The sequence below is a fragment of the Penicillium hordei genome, assembly GCF_028827395.1.
Source record: "Penicillium hordei strain IBT 12815 chromosome Unknown utg000005l_segment0_segment0, whole genome shotgun sequence".
In the NCBI taxonomy this organism is placed as follows: domain Eukaryota; kingdom Fungi; phylum Ascomycota; class Eurotiomycetes; order Eurotiales; family Aspergillaceae; genus Penicillium; species Penicillium hordei.
In genome coordinates, this window is record NW_026623146.1 from 2,254,114 (window position 1) to 2,273,604 (window position 19,491).

Sequence of the window (19,491 nt, forward strand, 5' to 3'; positions counted from 1 at the left end):
TTGCCCTGTGAGCGGTGGGATAGGAAGCATCCCTCATCCGCCGGCCGTATACAATACTGGCCTTAACATCGATCGAATGTCTTGCTTTCTCCCCCCACCACTTTGTGCCTGGCGTGTTAGACCTGGGCCCTTCGTCGAAATGACCCGCTACACCTGTGTGCCTCCTGCCTATCGTTCCCGCATGATCGGCAGGGAGAGCGGGGTGGTTCGACCGCTATTCTAAGGACGGGATTATGACGGAACGAGGAGTTGGTAGATACCCATTATCTGCATAGACAGACAACACTTTTTTTTTCTTTTCATTACTTCGCGTGTGTTTTCCATTCTTTTATCCTTTGGGGAGGGGTTGCTTTTGCCTGTCTTGCTCATTGCCATTGCATTCCCATGGTCAATTTGTCAGTCTGGCTGATCGAGGAGATCCAGGTTGAACTAAGGGCGTGCTTTTGCTGAACCGTTATCTCGGTCTCTACCGTCTACTTAATTTTTATGCTGTTCTCACTCTTTTGTTGCCCCTCTCTTGGGGATGCAGTCCATTACTTGGGAACAAGGAAATTGAACTGTTATCCAGTATATCTAATCTTCCCAGCTTATGCAGCAACATAACGTAAATTCGAGATAAGAATTTGATCTCAATCTATCATATTAGTTTGATAGGATGGAATCTCGCATTGTGAATCAATCAAGAAACAAAAATAATAGATTAGATCTATCAAAGATCGCCATGTCTGAAAAGAAACATCCCTAGGCCAGGGGTATAAAGCGCGACAAAGTCCAAAGACCCAAAGACAAAGAGTCTTCAACTCAAATCAAAATCAAAATCAAATCCCAAAAATGTACAAATCGTCCACTGTCTAGCCAAGAACGCTTGTCCAGCTTGTCGAGACTGTGGAAATCAGTTCGGTAAGATATCGCGAAACAGAAAAAGAAAAGAAAGTCCAGCAGCCAGTAGGCAAGTAAGCAAACTACAGCTCTCCAATAGGAATACGGTCATCAGCAACTCGCATTCGCAGGAAGATAGCCACAGCCCAGTCCCAAAGCTTGCGGGTGATGACGAAGACAGGCACTTCTGGTTCGTTTTCACGAGTCAAATGTAACTGCATGAGGAGTGAGGACATGCTTAGGAAGCTTGCAACAGAAACTACTAGTAGCGATGCTGCTGTTTCGCGTTTGATGGTTGCATGGTTTTGTGTTGCGTGGTAGACAAAGGTTAAAGACTAGGTGAAAGGTCAGTGGTTGTTGTAAGGTAGAGCAACAATTGGGAGTCGAAGGTCACGTACGGTTGTTATGGAGATCCATGCCGGTAAAAGGAGTCGGGGGTCAGAGGATGCACCAGATAGATAAAGGACCCAAGAAGTAATATACGCAATCAGGCCGTTGGTTGTTAGCAGTCGGATCACAACGGCTGGTGGAGTGTAGTTTAGAAGCCTGAGTATATCATAGATTAGCATTAGGGACGACAGTGCGCCGTTCAAGGGAAGATAAAACTGACCATCGAGACATCATGCAATCAGCAAAGAAATAGGAAAGATATGCAGATGCACAGCACTGTCAAGTAGTCAGTATAAACGTACGCCGTTTGAAACCAGCAAGTAGTATATCAAAAAAGATATACACCCCTACATATCAAGGTAGGAATATCACATACCCACATAATAGCTAATGCCACCTCCGTCACACGGAACCTCCTCTCAACATCCCATTCCTGCCCAACACTACCAACAATCGCCGCCGCCCAACCCTCTCGTCCCATACCCGGCCTTATGTGCAGCAACTCAGCGAGGAAAGTAAAGGCGCATCGTAAACCCCACCAGGCAGCAGGAAGCGTGCTCAGAGCCCGACATACCAGCAGGGGAATATACCACCTGCGGTCTACCCCAAGTATGACAGCGACCCGCGGATGCAGTGCTGACGGAGGGCCATCGCTGCTGAGTGGGGTATGGGACGTAGAGGAGGTCGGGGAAGGCGGCACAGTCGAAACAGATGGAGAAGCCACCTCTTTAGCCAACTGGCTCTGTAGTAGTTCAGGGGAAGTGTTGAGGTAGCTCGGCGGAAGAGCCGATCGCGCGAGATTCAAGTCTGGACCACGCTGTGGATGTTGGTGTGGATAGTCGTGGCGAGTGTATGGTGGAGGAGAGGCATTACGTTGAGGAGCCAGCCTTTATTCTGAATCGCGGCATATGCGGCCGCCACGCAAGGAGTGGAAGGGGTATAGATGAGCGTTACGATCGAGTCGTTCGCTCTCAATAAGATTCAAAGTTCGGTTGTTGTCAAGCTGTTTGTGAGTCCCCTAATTGGCAGATATCAGACCCAGTATGGCGGGCGGTGTCTTTTTTCCGGGGGGCAGTTTAATTCTATACATTCAACTTCTTTTTTACACATGACAGTAGTATTAAAGAAAAAAGCAAGGAAGATATAAGCTGTAGCCTCGATAAGAGGGCGCGTCGTTCACAAAGCATTCCCTGTCTAGTTGTTGCTGTCAACCTGCGGAGTGGATACACGTGACCGACAGTTCCGCGGATTTCTGTTCTTCGGCCAGGAACCAACTTCTTTTACTCAACCCGATTCGCAATGGCGTCTACCCTACGAATGCCCGCGGGCACATCCACTCGGATTACACCATCTGGTTCCTTCGTCCAATGTCGGGCCTTCTCCGAGACCTCCCAGCAATGGCGTGGGAGACAAATGAATTTCCGCCCTCCAAGCCAAGTGCAGCCGTCCTTCAAAACCAGAACCCAGGGCATGAAGCTGGCCGATCTGCCAAATGACATCGGCATATTACCGGGTACCTTTGTCCGACCGTTGTGGAGGGATATGCCTTCAGTTTTCACGGCACCGCGCGATAGATGGCATATGGAATGGACATGGCTTAAGGCCTGGTTGAGCAACCATGCCAGGTTAGTTCTCCCCCGAATCCTCGGAATATCCGGTGCTATATCGCTCTCGTGGCGGTTACGTTGAACAAGAGCTGCATATATCATATATAACTACAAAGATTATATTTTCTAACTATATTGCAGTCTGCTCCAATATTGCAAGCGCGAAAACACCCTTCCACTTCTTCTAAGCAAGCGCCGCCACTTCGCCGCAAAGCTCCAGGAGGATATGTACACAGCATTTGCCCAGTAAGCATGCGCCTTCTCGTCAATTATCTTTGCGCGGGACTTAACCGTTATGAATTGTTATAGAGGCAACATTCCTAAAATCCGCCAGATCTGCTGCGACAATCTCGTCAAGCAACTCAGCACGGGTATCGAACGCCGCCCGAAGAATGAGCAAGTGACCTGGAAACTGGTGAAATACCTGCGTAGGCCAAGCACAAACTTCACCGGCCTTCGCGTCATTTCAGATCGCGCCACATCCATCCCCGACATCCCGAAATCCGGTATCCGTCAAATTGTCGTGCGCATCACGAGCCGACAGTCCACAACCACGACTCAGGTCCAGAGCACCAGCGCAAAGGAACCCACGGGAGACACTGTTTCCGCCAAGGAGCAGGACTGTGTCGAACACATTGTCATTCAGCATCTCCGCTGGAACGACCAGGATAAGGGCTGGAGAGTATGGGGCCACATCAGTCCCACCTCATTGCATGAGGCTTGGAATAACCCCTACTTCATGCCTGGCTTGTCGGCCCTCGAGCGTCTGGATATGATCAAGGAATCGATGGGCCAGAAGTAAATTTGAGTCGCATTTCAAATTGTGATACAATATCCATTATTTCACCTGTTTGTCTTACTTGTTTAGCAACCTTGGAACTCCTCATTTTGGGCCCAACACTGGACAGAGGCTCGGGTCAGCTTCTCTTCTGGTCTGTTCTCTTTCCTGGACACGGAAATCCCTGATATAGAAGCATTTGCACCTCTCAATGTACCATAGCCACCTTTTTTGATCAAATTCTACCTTCCTTTTGAGCCGTTACTTGTATAAATGAATATCAATGTCTCAGGATGTCTTGCCCACGATCTACTATCTGTTTCCTAAACACGTAGTCTCGAGCTTTAAACTTATTCTGTATGGATGCCCTAAATAGAAATCCGCGAAAGAACAAGTTGAAGAATAACAGGTTACACCGCCATGCCAACTATCCAATTTCTTAGCGTTTCATTGCCGGAGTATATTGTCTACCTTCTACTAATATGATACTAAATAGGTAGGCCAATATTTGCTGCTCAACCTGCCATCATTGGTAACACGTTTATACGTTGCTCATGGCCGGCAAAAGTCAAAACTAAAAGGACTAGACAGTATGTATATGTACAATCGGAAGGCCCAAAAGACACAGTATTAATGTGTAGCACAGATATCACTCCGTGGAAACACCGGCACACACAGGAACAAGAGGTACGAATGGATAAGAAAAGAGGTTCAAAAGAGCACCGAGAAGCGATGCATCAAGATCATCATTATACGTGGGTCCACGGACCAACGCCCATATTCCAATTAAAAAAAAAAACCAAGAAAGAAACTGGGAACGGGCCGGGGGCGAACTGATCAATCATCGTCGAAGATCTGGAATGTGTTATTCAGGATCGTCTCGACGACACGAACCTGCCACCCAGCGTCGGCTATGCTGCCGCCGGAATTGGCGCCCAGGAGGGTTGGTCTATAGCGAGAATTAGCGGGTCTGTATCTGATAACGTCTCAGTAGAGAATGTGGAATATGCAAGGACATACCCGAAGCAAATGGCGATATTGCCCGCGTTCATGCGATTCTGGGTATAGTGTTCTTGGATCTTGTTGAGGTGCTGCAATGGACTAGGTTAGTATCTAGATGAAAAAAAAAAAAAGAATTAGGTTTTTGCTGGGGATCGTACCAGGATGATGGCCCGGAGAGTAGCATAGTGAGCATCGGGCAGACTGTTAATAAGGGCGTGCATTGAGTCTCGGCGTTGGATATCATCATCGAAGCCTGCGGTTTCATTGTCAGTTTCTCAATGCGGGATTATACTATATCCACGACATGAAGACTACTTACGAGCAGCATCAACAAATTGCTGGTAGAACTGAGTGGTGAACAGAGGGTCAGGCAGGTCCCTGAAGAATTGCTTCGCAAGTCCTGCAACGCTGTTGACATCATGGTAAAAGTTCTCCGGGTTCGTAAAGTCAACTTGCGAGGAGTCTGTTCATAGGGTTAGCAAGCTGCCCATATTTCTTCATGTGTCTGATCAAGCTTACCATTGTCGAACACCGCTTTCATGTGACTGATGTGATTGGCACTACCGGAAAGTCGATAGATGCCCTCCACATCCAGACCGAACAGCTCAACTGCTTGGAAGCACTGGTACACAATGAAAGGAACTGCCGTTCCATCCCGGGCGTACAGGTCATTCAGCGAAACCCCGAACACTGGCTTCAATGGAGGGAGATTCGATTGCAAACTCCTGTCCATTGGGGGAGGTGCTCCCATTGACAGCGGGATCTTAGGTGCGGGTTCCGGAGCAGGCGGCCCTGAGACTGGGTATGGCGCTGTGCCGGCTGGGGGTGGAGTGAAGGTCTTTTCGGGGGGATAAGGTGATTGCGGCAATCGGTCACCACTCTGCGGTGGCTGAAGCGCCGGTGAAGAGGTATTATTCGAGGCGAATGCTGGCGGCATGATTGACACGCGCTTATTTTGAGTGCTTGGTTGCGAAGGTGCCGCAGAAGCAGAAGCAGCAGCCCCAGCACCACCAAGTGTCTAATCACGTTAGTATAGTGGAGCAATCGAGTAGTAATACAGGACTTACAGGGTGGCGCTCATATTTAACCTGTTCTGAAGCCACAGCCCCGGGGTTGCCTTCATGACTTAAAATGAACTCGTGGAGATCTCTCTGGTTATCGACTTGACGGATAACATCGGCAAGGCTCTTAGGCCCCAACGCCCCACTGCTCGCATCGGTCTTCAAAGGGTTGACGCAGAGACCTTGGCCCAGAAGCAGTTTCTCGTTGAATGTAGCTGAAAACGATTAGCCGATGAACAATGAAAAACTAACTCACATGTATAAAAATGAATCGCACATACCGAACTTCTGCTGTTGCAGGGTCAGGCCCGAGTCACACTCAGAGATCAACTGCTGAAGATTGTGTACAGCCTGAGGTCGTTGGGTAGACACTAGCTCCTGGCGCGCCGCCTGGGCAGCCTGAACCTTAGACCCATAATCGCTATCCGCGTTTTGGACCTTGCGCAACAACTCTTCCTCGTGCTGCGCCGCAGACTTGTGGCCCTTGAGACCGAACTTTCCGCCCTGCTTGTCTCCCGTGCGAACACGGTCATATTGCTCCGCCAATGACTCGTACTTGGCCTTTGCCTTCTCCGCCAGCGATTCCGCATCGACGACCCTCTTCTCCGCCGCTAAACCCGTCTGTTTCCATTGCTTGCGGCCGCGCTCAATGTTGGCGGCGAGCTCGTGTAGATCATCGGACATCTGGTGGAGGGAGACGGCGAATTGGAGGCCATGGTCGACCATTCGCTCCTGGATCCGGTGGATGTCTTTGTAGCTGGAACTGTATGTTCCTTGTCGGTTCTCAGAGCGTTGCGACGCATCGCTGATCACGCGGGACAGTTTTCTCAGCCCCTGGGCGTGCTCTTCTTCGAGGGAACCTCGCTTTTTCAGGAATGTTGAGAAATCCTAGTAGATACCGTGTCAGCGCTTGCGATAGTCATTGAAGTCCCTTTGCGACTACTAACCCTGGCGGAGGCCACGCTTTGCTTCAGCCGTGTCAGGAGTGTGGTTATTCCGATCTACTTATGATTAATATGATTGCGAATTTTTTTTAAAATAAACACCTGACGGTAGAATTGTCTGTGTCTGCTCACATCAGAGTAGATAACTTTGTCCAGGCGGGCCTTCAGCTCATCTGAGATGGCCTCGTGGGTCGGCTGGGTCTGCTCGCCCCCGTGGCTAGGGGATGAGCGACCGGCGCTCGACGGAGGCGCATCGGAGAGCGTCGGTATCGCCGTGGATTCGTGTATGGCTTGATCCGACATGGAAATTGGTCTTGACTTGTGTGAATGTCAAGAAGGAGGAGTTAAATAGAGGGGGGGGGGGAACGGAAAGCCTCACGGGCCACACCTTTATGTATCGGTGGAGATGCGGTTAGGAGCCGATCAAAATGAGGTCAGGAACAAGAAATGCTGCAGCCTGCCTTCAGGAGTTTCACTTGGGCTGAAAAGGTATGAACCTATAGGAATGTCAGGCTGTACAAAGTAGGTCCCTGGATTTATTCTTGGGGTCAAGACGTAATGGCGGGTTCAGCCACATAAGTGGATCTTGGGCTTCACTTTTGTGTAGGTTGTACGTCGTACGTATAGTTGTACGTATATTTATATTTATGTACATTATTCTATTTGTAGCATACAGTAAAATCACTTTTATTCTGGTATCGTCGCTGAGAATCAAATATCAAACAGTATACAAAAACACCCGCACCCGCAATCGCAGTAATTGGCATCTATAAAACCGGAGGTGCGACGAAAGAGTCGGGAATGCCATCAAAAACCCAATTGAGTGAATCAAAGACTTCTGAGAAACCAGATTCGCTGAAAAATGCTCCACCTTCATCAAACTGAGCTGGCATAATCAAAGATTGGTCCTCCAGGGAGCTATTCTGCTGCTGTCGCGTCATGTGTCCTGCCGGGCCTAGTATATCTTGGTTCGCTGCTATAGCAGCAGCTATGAAAAGACATTTGTTAAAATCTGAAAGAAAAGAACCAAAGGGGGGGAGCAAAGAAAACCTACCTTGCATTTCCTCGAGGCTTTTGACCGGTCGGAACCGCTGTCGCCAACGCCAAACCGTGTCGTAGACATGGCTCATGCTCATTCGGCAGCGGACTTTAAGCTGTAGAGCGTCTTCTTCGGCCGGCTCTAGACTCGTGGCATTCCACATCTGAGCGAGGATGTCTGCAAGACGAATGGGACGGTCATGATCCATGACACTGATTCGGCGAATTGCTGAGATCGCACCATTGAACAATAGCTTTCCATGGTTGAAATCGAGGTGTCGACTGAAGCTGCTCTTCAACAACTTCATGAGAGCAAAAGCGGCCGATACAATCATTTGAAGAATATAGTTGGTGGAGTGACCGATCAATTCACCTGGTGATGTTTCGAGGTCTAGTACTCGACCAAGGAAGGAGGTTGTTGCAAGGAAAAGCTTGATCAGATCGTCATTTCGTGCAGTGGACCCCAAAAACATGAAGTATCGGAAGTGCAATTCTGCGGCTCGGAGATGGATAGTGTTGATTGCTTGATGCGAGTGTGAGCGGTACGAAGTTCGAATGGTACGACAGCAACTTACCGGAGATTTTCCCGTCAAACTCGACATCCATGTCTCTGAGTTCACTTTCCAAAACCTGGACAACCACGAGCTTGTCGGCACTGATGAACTCCGCAGGCTCGGGCTTACTACTATATAATGCCTTGGTCACCCGGTCACAGAACTTTTCGATACGTAGCCGAGTGGCCAGATCATCGGGAAGCCGGTAGTCGGCATCCCTCAAAGAGGCAGGCTCAAGGGCCCAGTCGTATATTGTACTCGGGGGCTGGCCGTAACCAGTCGCAACACTGCCGAATCCTAAATCAGTATATGGTAAACGGCCATATATCGAAGGGAGATACTCACTTTTGAGCCACAATGTTGCAAATGACCCACGTATGTAGTCGATCCTTTAGGGCTTCGCCTTGAACTTCCATGCGGAAAGTTGTGAACTCTTCCGCTTGAACCGGACGATGTAGTCCAAGCTGCATAGCAATCTGCATCATCAAGCCACTGAGCATGAAAGTTGCATCAGTGCGCTGGCTTGTAGTTGGAAGAGGCCATGTACACAGAACACAAAGGGCCTTGACCACCCGGTAGTCCTGCGGAACACTGGTAATAGTTGACCAAAGCAGCCTGCTAAATGGTCCGGACAGTGCGCTCAGGAGCCCAGGCTCATATTGAGACCGTCGACTCGCAACACAGATCATCGTCCACGCCAAAAGAGGGCATCGGTTGAGATACACCTCTGGGGGCTTGGGCGGATTCAAAAGAGGAAGAAAAGGGTGATAATAAGTAAAGTATCTATATAGATGTTAATCGGAGAAGCGGGCCAAAGAAATGAAGAGCGCATACTGTTCGTATAATCGAAGGACTCGGGCTCTAGAGAGACAAACATCTTCCAGTCTCCATTGGCCCTCATCCTGTGATATAATAGAACCATCCCTTTTCATAGTCAAGGGAGTTGCTATAGATGAGTGGGTTTCAACCGGCACCGAAACAGGTCGAGGGTGGTCAATCGCGGCCGAGTCACGGCGAGCAAAGACATCCTCTGAGCAATGGGAGATTTCATCGCCTCCATGAGACTCTTGAGGCTCTACACCTTGCTCATGATCTGAATTAGGGCCTAGGCGACGGCGGAGATCCGCAATCTCCTTTTCCATTTCAGCATTGCGCCTATGAAATACAGTCAATAAGACAATAAGACGCGAAAGAAATCATAAACATGAAACGAAAAAAAAAAAAAGATTTACCTTCTCTTAGAGATGCGCTTGAATGACTGTTCGACTTTACAGTCTATTCCAAGCCTACGACAACGCGAACATGCCGCAGCTGGCGTTTGAACAATATCACATCTCAGCTATCAAGGTTTGAGACATCAGCGCGATTGTCGGAGAACCGATACGGTCGGGCTTGATTTGGGTAAAATTGCATAGTAATATATATGCACATGACTCACCTTTTGCTGCTTACATTCATTACAGGCTTTCCGGCTGCCACCTCGGCGCTTGCCTGTGACAGGCGGAGCCTTCTCCATCTCACAAGATTCCGAACTTCTCTGCATGAAATCGATAACCGGGGGTGGTCGGGGTAGTGTGGGGGACCGAAAGTCGCTGGGCGGGATTGAGTAATGCGGCCCATCCGGTGCCAGTATGTTCCGATACCCCAAATCCATCGAGATCAGCCTGCGTTCAGCCGGTATAAAACCCCACGAAACGTGAACGAGTGCTCATGGAGTCCATGTGCCGTAAATCGGAGAAATCGGCCCGCTGAACGGGCAGGTGGAGAATTGTCTGCTGATTGACGACGGTGATTTGCGGGAGATTTGATACTGAGACGAATCTCGGCGGTTGCTGATTCATCTAATGCCTGAGGCATTAATTGATGATGTAATCTCTCCCCATGACGGATCCCCGGCTTTTTGAAGCAGTTGAATAGTTATGTTGTCATACGTGTACTATGTAGGGATCTTAATCCTTCCATTAAACACTGTCGATATACTATGCAGCTGATTGTTATTGTTATTACTAAGTATTGGAGACTTTATATTGCATATTCCTTTACTATCAGCTGAAGTGTGTATCAAACCAAAGCACATAAACATAGATTTTAACATTTCTATCAAGTTGAATTAGAAAACTATCACTGAATGAAAGAAGCATGTAGGGTCGTAGGCGATATTTCAATATATTAAAGCCATTTCTGTGGGATACACGTATATCTGCATATACTTCATGCCCCACTTGCCATGGACCGAGGTCGATATCCGGGTGGATTAGATGGATTATATGATCTTCAACACATTTAAATATTTAACTCTTTAACTCTTAACTCTTAAACTCCTAACATCCCAACATCCGATCTACGATATCCAAGTATCATTGAATTCTACATTGAAAAAGTAAGTTGTCCTATTAGTGCCGGTGCTACCAGTGCTACTTCATTAACGCCAGGTTAACAAGTCAGACAAGTCAGACAGGTCAGCATGTCCGAAATCAACGTCACCGCAGTTTTCATTCCAAAGCCAGAGAAGTTTGAAGAAGTCAGCCCAGCCTTATCCTCCTTGACAGTCCAAATATCTTACCGTATCGGGTTATCCTCTAGGTAGCTACTCTGGTAACCGACGTCATCAAACAAGTGCAAGAACACGAACCAGATACACTGGTCTACTACGCATTTGAAATCAAGGACAAGAATGAGATTGTGATCGTTGAGAGGTAAGTGAACCATTGAGGTATCGATATAGGTCGCCTCTCACCGGCAGCTCCCCCCGCATGGAGAGGGCAACCGTGCCTCGGCATCTGATTCGCAAGAGTATCTTTGCCACCAATTTCCAACCAAATTCTGATCGGCTCTTTAAAATAGGTATAAAAACCAGGCGGCGATCCAGACCCACGTCAAATCACCCTATTTCCGAACCTTCTCAAAAAGATTATCCACTTTGTTGACGAAACCGGCGGAGATCAAGGCAGGTGGGTTCCTGAATGGTTCGAGGGGCGTATCGCGATTGTAGGCTCTGTTTGTTTTTGGGGGGTACTGTTTTAGGACCCAGATCGAATAAAGTCCCATCTATAGGTGATATCCGGGGGTGGTTGGATAGATATAAATAGGATAACTGATGGCCCATGCATATGCACCCGGGGGGGTTCCCATAATGATTCGATACTAAATAGACGCCATGGTATTGTCCGTCACTCGTGATTCAATTGTCATGCGATTGGTGCATTAGTGATGGCTTACCAACAGATATAGGAGGTCTGTGAGATGGGAAATTCAAATTCAAGTCCTATCACACCTTGAAAATGGGAGTCAGTACTCCGTACGGAGTAGTCCAAGGGTATATCAGCACTTATATACTTGGTACACATCCGTTTAGATACGCACATTTTCAATATTTAGAAGTGGAGACGACTTCAAAGGGTTTTGATCTCTTCATCTATTCTAACATTTAGTGACTTGAACTAGGGGAACTAGTTTTCCCTTTTTTTTTTTTCTTTTTTTTCTCCTCTCTGACTCTCTCTCACTTTTTCTCTGTCTTTCTCAACCCATATAATCTCCTCTCCTTTTTTTTTTTTTTTTTTTTTTTTGGTTTTTGGTGAGTTCTCTTTTATCTTCATTCTGGTCTCCACATCTTTCCCACCCCCTCTTTTTCCCTAGCTCCAACCTCCTAGCTTCTTTCCCTGTTCCCCTGAAGCTAAAGCTAAATATTTCTGAAGATACCCTTGTTGCCATTGTGTCCTTCCGCTATCGTTGTCTTATCGACAACACGACCGCCCCCTGTTGGAACTCGGCTTGATTTGGTCTTATATTTTTGCGACATGGCGACGGGTCCGGCTACTCAGTCACTGAAGGTGGGCATCCGATCAGATCTACAATGATGCGCTTGAATTGACGAGAACTGCAGTGTGTGGTGACTGGTGATGGTGCAGTTGGCAAAGTTAGTACATCCCACACTCCATCCCTACTATAATATTGCGATAGATGCTGACATCCAGTTCCCCCTCTTCTAGACATGTCTTCTGATCTCCTACACAACAAATGCTTTCCCCGGTGAATACATCCCTACTGTGTTCGTACCCACTGCCCCCCAATGCGAAGACCTTGAACTCCCGAACGGACATTGATTCCATTACAGCTTTGACAACTACACGGCCAGTGTTATGGTTGACGGCCGGCCGATCAGCCTGGGACTGTGGGATACTGCTGGACAAGAGGATTACGATCGCCTGAGACCGTTATCCTACCCGCAAACTGACGTGTTTTTGATCTGTTTCTCCATCGTCAGCCCACCATCATTCGATAACGTCAAAGCCAAGGTACGAACCGGCCGAATATACACAAGAGATCTACTCCGCTCTTCCTATTTCAATGTGACTAATTGTTCCCCCGCTTCTAGTGGTTCCCTGAGATCGAACACCACGCCCCCAATGTCCCCATCATCCTTGTCGGTACCAAGCTCGATCTGAGAGACGACCGCGCCACTACGGAAGCCCTTCGCGCACGCAAGATGGAGACCGTCTCCTACGAACAAGCCCTGGCTGTAGCCAAGGAAATTCGCGCACATAAGTACCTTGAATGTTCGGCGTTGACACAGCGCAACCTGAAGAGCGTGTTTGATGAAGCCATCCGGTGCGTTTTTACTCTCTTTCCCGGGCAGACTATCTGTTTAAATCCGTTTTGTTGTTTTTCTAACCGTCCGTCATAGAGCCGTTCTCAATCCCCGTCCCGCTACGAAATCCGGGAGGAAGGCAGTCAAATGCAATATCTTGTAGAGCACGTTTGTTCGGCTTGACTCGTCTCCCCATGTTCTCGTATGCTATAATGAATAATATATAGTTAATACGGCGTCTGGGTAGTTAGAGGCTTTTTTTTTTTTTTTTTTTTTTTCCGCCGGCCTCTCAGTGCTGTTTTTGTGATGAAATCCATTCACCGTTTTTCTTGGGGATATTTTTTTGTTGCCCTCTTGGCCCTTGTCCATAGTCTGTCCCAATTCAATTGCGATGTTCTTGATTCCGACATTATACCCTGGTCATTCTCAAGTTACTCCTAGTTCATGTTGTGATATATGTCCACTAGGGCGATATTTGCTGGGAAAGCACAGAAAAGAATATATGAATTGGTATCTTCAAAATCAAGCAATAGAGACATGAAGTAAGTACTTTTTGGAACAGAAGAAAAAGCAGGCCAAACCTGATGCTCCCAAGAATGCATGGCTATCAAAATGCCCAGCTGCCTGCAGATACTCCGGACACCTTCCTGTACACTGTTCCGATCCACCAACGAGCTGAGACCGTTTTAACATAAACCATAGCAGTGAACCAGCGGCCTGTGTTGATTTAAACACGGCCTCTGCGGCTAGGGTGCAAACCAGCCCACTGATCGTTGTCAGCGCTGACAGCATTATCAGCCGCGCCATCCAAGCCAGCAGCATTGGCACCAGAGCCGCCAGCCGGGGCAGCCTTCTTCTCGTGCTTCTTCTTGTCCTTCTGGATATCCTTAGCCTGGCGCTGGCGCTCCTCGTTGAGCTTCTCGTTCTTGGCCTGGATCTTGGCATTGCGATGTTCAGACTTGGCGCCGCCGCCGCCAGCACTGTAATTGATAGTTAGTATATGAGTCTATGTTTGCAATTGGGCTTTCTTTCTTGGAGGAGACTCGGAAACGGAGATCATCATCGCCAATTAGGGAGGGATAACTTACGTCAGCTCGACGTTCATGCGTCGGGGTGGGTACTTTCCGTCGTCGAAGGTGGAGTGGTGGTACAACTTGAGGCAGGTCTTCATGCGGTCATAGTTGTCAAACTCAATGAATGCGAAGCCGCGGCACTTCTTGGGGTCTTCTTTCTTGGTTGCGACGCGGATTGTGGCCGGGGGGTTCTTCTCGAAGTGCTTGCTCAAAGACTCATGGTTGGCGGAGTAGGGAAGGTTGCCTGTATATGCGAATATCCTTTGATTAATCTTGTGTCTTCAGTTAGGGGTAGTCTATCGGATTGTAGCCACTTACCAACAAAGCAGATAAAGCGGGAGCTCTTCTGGGCCTGCTCGGCCTCCGCGGATTCAGCGGCGGGCTCTTCTTTGGCCTCAACCACGGGCTCGGTCTTCTCCTTCTTCGCCTTCTTCGCCTTCTTCTTGTCCTTCTTCTCCTTCTTATCGGCGTCCTCCTTCTCGGCAGGGGTCACGTCAATATCCATAGCGTCCTCGGAGGGAGCAGCAGGCTCGGCGGCGGGTTCCTCGGCCTTGCGCTTTTCCTTCTTGTCAGACTTCTCCTTCTTGTCGGATTTCTCCTTCTTCTCGGACTTGTCCTTCTTGTCCTTCTTGTCCTTCTTGTCTTTTTTTTCCTTCTTCTCCTTCACCTCTTCCTGTGCCGGGGCAGCAGTTTCGGCGGGAGCGACAACCTCGGACTCCTCCTGCACCTTGCGCTTCTCCTTCTTCTCCTTCTTGTCTTTCTTGTCTTTCTTCTCCTTCTTCATCTTCTTGCCCTCAGGCTCGACCACCTCATCCTGCACGAGCTTGCGCTTATCGCCCATTGTAGTAGTTTATATAGGGTAAATGTTGTGGTGAAAAAGGACAATGGTGGGATGGGAGAGAAAACAAGACGAGTGAAAGTCTTGGGATGTCTAGGAAAACAAGAAAGCGGTGGGGAAGTTTGCAGCGCAACGAGACTCGAGCTCCAAAAAAAAAGTCGGGCGGAGAGAAAAGTGAAAGTAAATTTTTGCCGTTCTCGGGAGGCGGTGAAGATAGGCCTCCCGATAAGGCCTTAGTTTTATAGTTCGCGATTTTATTACATAGTACGTACCACGCTAAAAGATTGTATGAATACATCCATTCAATTTTGCGTGTACTCGAATAATATACCAGTATGAGAGTTCATGATCAGAACACCAAGATCTTCACACCCTTCTTCACCCCATAGCGCTCACGCAGTTCCGGCCGAGTAAGCAGCTTCAACAGCGGCATATGCGTGTCCTTCATGTCAAAGATGCCTCGTTGCTTCTGGTCAATGTGTGATCCATCAATGACAATGCGCTCCAGCTCCTCCAGGTTGAGAGTTCCTAAAAGATCAATCATCAGCATCTGTATGCACAAACAAGTACAGCTGTCTATAGAGAGCAACCCAGCAAACTCACCAGACTCAATCAAATCAGAGATTCTAGTCGGGGTACCAGCCCCAATACCAGACCGAGCACGTTGAAGGAACTGCTTCGCTTCCTCCAGCTTAATGTGCTTCGCGAACAGCTTGCCTACAATGCTATCCTTGGTTTGGAAAGAACGCAGTGCCCTGTTAACATAAATTGTCAGCCCCAGCTTCGACCCATACTACAGAAAATATTGAAAGTTGCCCACTTACCGAACAACGTCAGCGGCTCGCAGAGCAGCACCCGAAATCACTAGTGTATGAGGGGTGCCGTTCTTCTCGGACGACTTTGACAGGTCGGAGCCCTTGGGACTGAACGACTTGAGGAATTCGGGGAGTTGCTCCAGCTTGCGGGTGGAGGTGAAGGAAGAGGTATCGAGGAATGCGGAATCTATAGATTTGTTAATGTCTAGAACACCCCTCGGCCTTGGCTGACAGAACAATAAAATTATACATACCTGGGATCGAAAGATCACTCAGTTCAACAGCAGAGAGCTCCTTATCATGTCTTTTGGCTTTCTGCGCAAAGTGATCGCCCAACAACCGGCCGTCCATCTTGCCAATGGACTCATCAATGCCGTCTTTGCGCGTTGACTGACTCTCATCATGTTCAGCCTGCTTCTTCTTGTTCTTGTTCTTCTTCTGCTTCTTCTTGCTTGACCCCTCTGCGGGTGTGCCTGCCTCGGGCTTTTCTTGCTTGGGAGCAGCCTCGTCGGCTTGTCTCTTGCGCTTGTTTTGGAGCTTATTGGAAAGTCCTTTGGGGGCATTTGTGTCGGCCATTGTGACGATAGCCAGTATGAACTTGGTAAAAAAATCTTCCAAGTATTTTAAGCTTCAATTAGAAAATGTAAGTCGCATCGAGAAGACTTCATTGCGCAAAAAAAAAGCCGGCTGATTCAGCCAATCTTATCGATAAGCATAGGCCAATCATACACTGGCCCGCAATTGTTGTTTCTAGACGCGACAGACAAACATGAACGTCAATCTTGTGATTCACTATTCGCCCAGTTGATCTGGGAATTTATTGTTGTGGTGATTACATATGTGGTCTGGTATCTCTTACATGATATAGCTGTACTTCTCTTGCAGAAAAAAACCAAGCCATGTCTACTTCTACCCCAAATGCGCGTGGCCGTCGGTCACCATTTGGAACTGCTACCCCATCTGGGGATACAACACTGACTGGAGTGTGCTACCCATTACCTTTTGGGAGGTTTGAAAATTGCTGACCGTATCATGTACCTATAGCTACAACGCCTACCTAGCCATACACGCTACCCTCTTACACCAAGTCGACTTGTTACTGCAACCACCCCGGGCACTCAGCGGTCCACTTCTCGATACACACCACGCGCTCGAGGCGTAGGTGCGCCAGCAACACCATACGGACTTCGTGCCCGGCAACAACGGGCGGCGAATACCCCTGGTCGGGATCGCCGAAAAAGCGGCCGAATGCAGCGGGAGACTACATTCGATATTCTCAGAAACCTGGGTAGAGGTAAGAGCTTCACCTAGTACCATTCGGCATGAGGAGTTAAACTGATTATTTTGGGCCGGTCTTAGCACTCGCTCCTGTGTCTCAGCCTATCCGCTCCTCGCCACAGGAGAAGCCAGAGCCTATCGAAGAGCCAATTGATGAATTTGAACAACTTGATAATGAGCCAGAAATCGAGCGGCCACGGTTATCTCTGCCTATTCAGGAGTCCGAGGAAGAAGGCGAAGAAGCGAGTCCTGAGATACACCCCCCTAGGATGTCTCTCGCCTTTGCAGAGGAGGATATGGATATGACTTATCAGTCTGTCGAATACCCTCGCGACGCCAGCATCAGAGACCGGGACCGTTTGTCAATGATGAGCCGAGCTACTGGCAGAATCAGCGGAGATTTCGACGAGACACGATTAGAGAGCGATGGTGCAGATGAGACTGGTATTATGGGTGAGGATGATGAGGCAGAGGATACAATGATGAGTGGGGGCGACTTTGATAGAGGGTGGGTATACAACAATTGGATTGTCTATGTTACATATGCTGATATCACAAATAGGGGAGAGACGGAAGACCTGGGCCGCTTCCATTTTGACCTCAACTTTCCATCTCCTGCCGCTGCTCCGCTTGAAGATCCCACTGGCGGGGACATGAACGATATGGAGGATTTCGAACTATCCACCGCAGAGGCACCTCCAGCTCCATCAGACGATGATGACGATGACGCTGGAGCTGATTTTGGTTTTGGACTCGACTTCCCACCCGCAGCATCACCCAGTGTGAGCCCTGGGATCGTTGGAGGTGGATTGCGAGATGAAGCTATCCCAGCCCAGGGCAAGCAAAAGAAGATTTCACGACATGGAATTCCTGTCCCGAACTTGCCTGCAGGTGTGGTAAAAAAGCTGGCGACTCGTTTCGCGCGTTCGGGGGCTGGACCAAAGGCAAAAATCAACAAAGCCACGCTGGCCGCGATCGAACAGGCGTCCTCTTGGTACTTTGAGCAAGCAAGCCAAGACTTGGCTGCGTATTCAAAGCATGCAGGACGGAAGACCATTGATGAAAGCGATGTCACCACATTGCTGAGAAGGTCAGTTTCCTTGGAAGTCAACCATCTTATATAGGAATAACTGCTGACTTGTTCCAGACAACGCCATATCAACAACTCAACGACAGTGTTTTCCCTCGCCCAGAAGCATTTACCCAAAGAACTTCAGCAAGACATGAGGTTGGCCATGCCTCCATGAATATCCAGAACAAGATTCTCCATGAAAAGTAACGCTTTTAACGCCAATGAATTATGCTAAGGTAAAGCTGGAATCCCACTACCCATTACCAGTTTCGGTTCTGGCGAACTCGGCGCAGTGCCTCGTTTGGGTTCTTCCGAATAACCATCCACATCATGATGGTAGTGGCCAAAGACAGGCCATACCTGCAAAGTATGAGCGACAATCCCAAGTGGGGAGGGAAATCATGCAATGGATCCAACTCACCAGGTGAAGATGTATTGAGAATGGTTGTTTCTTAAATTCACCTCTGCGGCGCGGCCAATCGGGATACCCTTGGCCTCGCGATCGTATGATTCGAGGAGGTCAGGCACTGGAAACGCAAATCATTGTTAGCCATGCATTAGCAAGATAATTAGACCTAGTCTCCTTACCCATTGTCTGCTCAATCCAAACAGGCTGGCTCCCGCTCTTCTCCGCCATCTGATTGATATCGGGAAAGTAGAACTTCCCCTCCTCTGGCTTGTTATCCGGTGTAAACATGTTCTTCTTCCATGGCTCTCGTAGCAAACCCTCCACGGTCACCTCTTCATCCAGTACACCCAAAGGTCGGTCCTTTTGGTCCTTCAGCTTCCTTGAGATCCAACCCCGGTTCACAAGTACGGTACTCTGTCCCTCTCGCTCGAGGGGAGTCACCACGATAAACCCGTCCTCTCCTTCGTTCATGCGGGGTCCAACCAGCATTTCCTTGTCATGGCGGAGACGGCCAGTAGCGTACACGCGGCGGTAGTCGAACTCTGAAATGGCATCCGGGTCGATTCGGGGCGGCAGTGGCAGAGGAGGCTTCACGAGACGGTCCTCGAATTTGGCCATCAGTTTGGTTTTCCAGTCCAGGCGCTGTACCTGCCATGTTCCCAGAATAAATGAGATGATAGGGATCAGCGCTATATATATGTGGAATAATACGTTAGTAATTATCTCTTGTCACTAGAATATAGTGTTTTTGAGAATATATAGCATTGGACATTGACATACCCAAAATGATCAGACCAGGCCCATGTTTCTTATTAACACGGACAAGCCTCGCTGGGTGGTCTACAATATTCAGACCCTCAGCCAGCTGACGCGATTGCGAGATATGGCGGAATTGTTGTAGGCGGTATTTGGTGCAGATGGAATTGATCTTCGATGGTGCATGAGGGCTCCGAATAGCCCGAGTCGGCGGTGTCCAGACCCTTGCGGATGTCTTCTGCAAAGCAGAAAATATCGGCCGCATGTTGGCGGTTTAGAATATGTGAACAATGAGTTGAGTTTTGGACGAGGTAAGAGTTGGAGTGTCTTGCTGCAAATGCGACGGCAGTTGGAATTTCGGGATCGGGGGTTACCGTGACCGCCCACGCTTCTCCAATCTATACTTGTC

The 19,491-nt window shown here is 48.6% G+C and overlaps 10 protein-coding genes across 10 annotated transcripts; 4 read left to right on the forward strand and 6 right to left on the reverse strand.

The window, feature by feature from the left end:
* Positions 1-962: 962 nt before the first annotated feature.
* N7537_009801 (uncharacterized protein) lies at positions 963-1,750 on the reverse strand (the record flags this gene model as incomplete). Its single annotated transcript, XM_056900855.1, has 4 exons — positions 963-1,214; positions 1,278-1,425; positions 1,490-1,545; positions 1,646-1,750. The coding sequence occupies 4 exons, from the start codon at positions 1,748-1,750 to the stop codon at positions 963-965; spliced, it is 561 nt and encodes a 186-aa protein (XP_056749523.1).
* Positions 1,751-2,564: 814 nt separating this feature from the next.
* Positions 2,565-3,678, forward strand: N7537_009802 (uncharacterized protein; the record flags this gene model as incomplete). Its single annotated transcript, XM_056900856.1, has 3 exons — positions 2,565-2,894; positions 3,018-3,122; positions 3,186-3,678. The coding sequence occupies exons 1-3, from the start codon at positions 2,569-2,571 to the stop codon at positions 3,676-3,678; spliced, it is 924 nt and encodes a 307-aa protein (XP_056749524.1). The 5' UTR covers positions 2,565-2,568.
* An 813-nt stretch (positions 3,679-4,491) lies between these two features.
* On the reverse strand, positions 4,492-6,964 carry rgd1 (putative Rho GTPase activator (Rgd1); the record flags this gene model as incomplete). Its single annotated transcript, XM_056900857.1, has 9 exons — positions 4,492-4,603; positions 4,675-4,745; positions 4,815-4,909; positions 4,976-5,119; positions 5,176-5,674; positions 5,724-5,932; positions 5,999-6,605; positions 6,665-6,718; positions 6,794-6,964. 9 exons carry the CDS (start codon positions 6,962-6,964, stop codon positions 4,492-4,494), a joined length of 1,962 nt encoding a protein of 653 aa, XP_056749525.1.
* Positions 6,965-7,428: 464 nt separating this feature from the next.
* Positions 7,429-10,024, reverse strand: N7537_009804 (transcription factor domain-containing protein; the record flags this gene model as incomplete). The annotated part of the gene is made up of 7 exons (XM_056900858.1): positions 9,692-10,024; positions 9,486-9,592; positions 9,088-9,408; positions 8,599-9,036; positions 8,275-8,540; positions 7,716-8,222; positions 7,429-7,649 (listed from the first exon to the last, which is right to left on the reverse strand). Exons 1-7 carry the CDS (start codon positions 9,905-9,907, stop codon positions 7,429-7,431), a joined length of 2,076 nt encoding a protein of 691 aa, XP_056749526.1. The 5' UTR covers positions 9,908-10,024.
* Positions 10,025-10,717: 693 nt separating this feature from the next.
* N7537_009805 (putative quinol monooxygenase) lies at positions 10,718-11,245 on the forward strand (the record flags this gene model as incomplete). The annotated part of the gene is made up of 4 exons (XM_056900859.1): positions 10,718-10,774; positions 10,837-10,949; positions 10,979-11,021; positions 11,111-11,245. The coding sequence occupies 4 exons, from the start codon at positions 10,718-10,720 to the stop codon at positions 11,243-11,245; spliced, it is 348 nt and encodes a 115-aa protein (XP_056749527.1).
* An 805-nt stretch (positions 11,246-12,050) lies between these two features.
* On the forward strand, positions 12,051-13,004 carry racA (putative Rho GTPase Rac; the record flags this gene model as incomplete). Its single annotated transcript, XM_056900860.1, has 6 exons — positions 12,051-12,083; positions 12,137-12,169; positions 12,243-12,301; positions 12,368-12,548; positions 12,629-12,861; positions 12,938-13,004. 6 exons carry the CDS (start codon positions 12,051-12,053, stop codon positions 13,002-13,004), a joined length of 606 nt encoding a protein of 201 aa, XP_056749528.1.
* A 564-nt stretch (positions 13,005-13,568) lies between these two features.
* N7537_009807 (RNA-binding protein) lies at positions 13,569-14,755 on the reverse strand (the record flags this gene model as incomplete). The annotated part of the gene is made up of 3 exons (XM_056900861.1): positions 13,569-13,821; positions 13,930-14,158; positions 14,233-14,755. The coding sequence occupies 3 exons, from the start codon at positions 14,753-14,755 to the stop codon at positions 13,569-13,571; spliced, it is 1,005 nt and encodes a 334-aa protein (XP_056749529.1).
* Positions 14,756-15,101: 346 nt separating this feature from the next.
* Positions 15,102-16,143, reverse strand: N7537_009808 (uncharacterized protein; the record flags this gene model as incomplete). The annotated part of the gene is made up of 4 exons (XM_056900862.1): positions 15,102-15,280; positions 15,356-15,507; positions 15,577-15,754; positions 15,822-16,143. 4 exons carry the CDS (start codon positions 16,141-16,143, stop codon positions 15,102-15,104), a joined length of 831 nt encoding a protein of 276 aa, XP_056749530.1.
* Positions 16,144-16,466: 323 nt separating this feature from the next.
* N7537_009809 (uncharacterized protein) lies at positions 16,467-18,092 on the forward strand (the record flags this gene model as incomplete). The annotated part of the gene is made up of 5 exons (XM_056900863.1): positions 16,467-16,550; positions 16,612-16,861; positions 16,927-17,353; positions 17,408-17,935; positions 17,993-18,092. The coding sequence occupies 5 exons, from the start codon at positions 16,467-16,469 to the stop codon at positions 18,090-18,092; spliced, it is 1,389 nt and encodes a 462-aa protein (XP_056749531.1).
* An 85-nt stretch (positions 18,093-18,177) lies between these two features.
* Positions 18,178-19,347, reverse strand: N7537_009810 (cytochrome oxidase assembly protein SHY1; the record flags this gene model as incomplete). The annotated part of the gene is made up of 4 exons (XM_056900864.1): positions 18,178-18,277; positions 18,339-18,444; positions 18,506-19,015; positions 19,107-19,347. 4 exons carry the CDS (start codon positions 19,345-19,347, stop codon positions 18,178-18,180), a joined length of 957 nt encoding a protein of 318 aa, XP_056749532.1.
* Between the last annotated feature and the right edge of the window lie 144 nt (positions 19,348-19,491).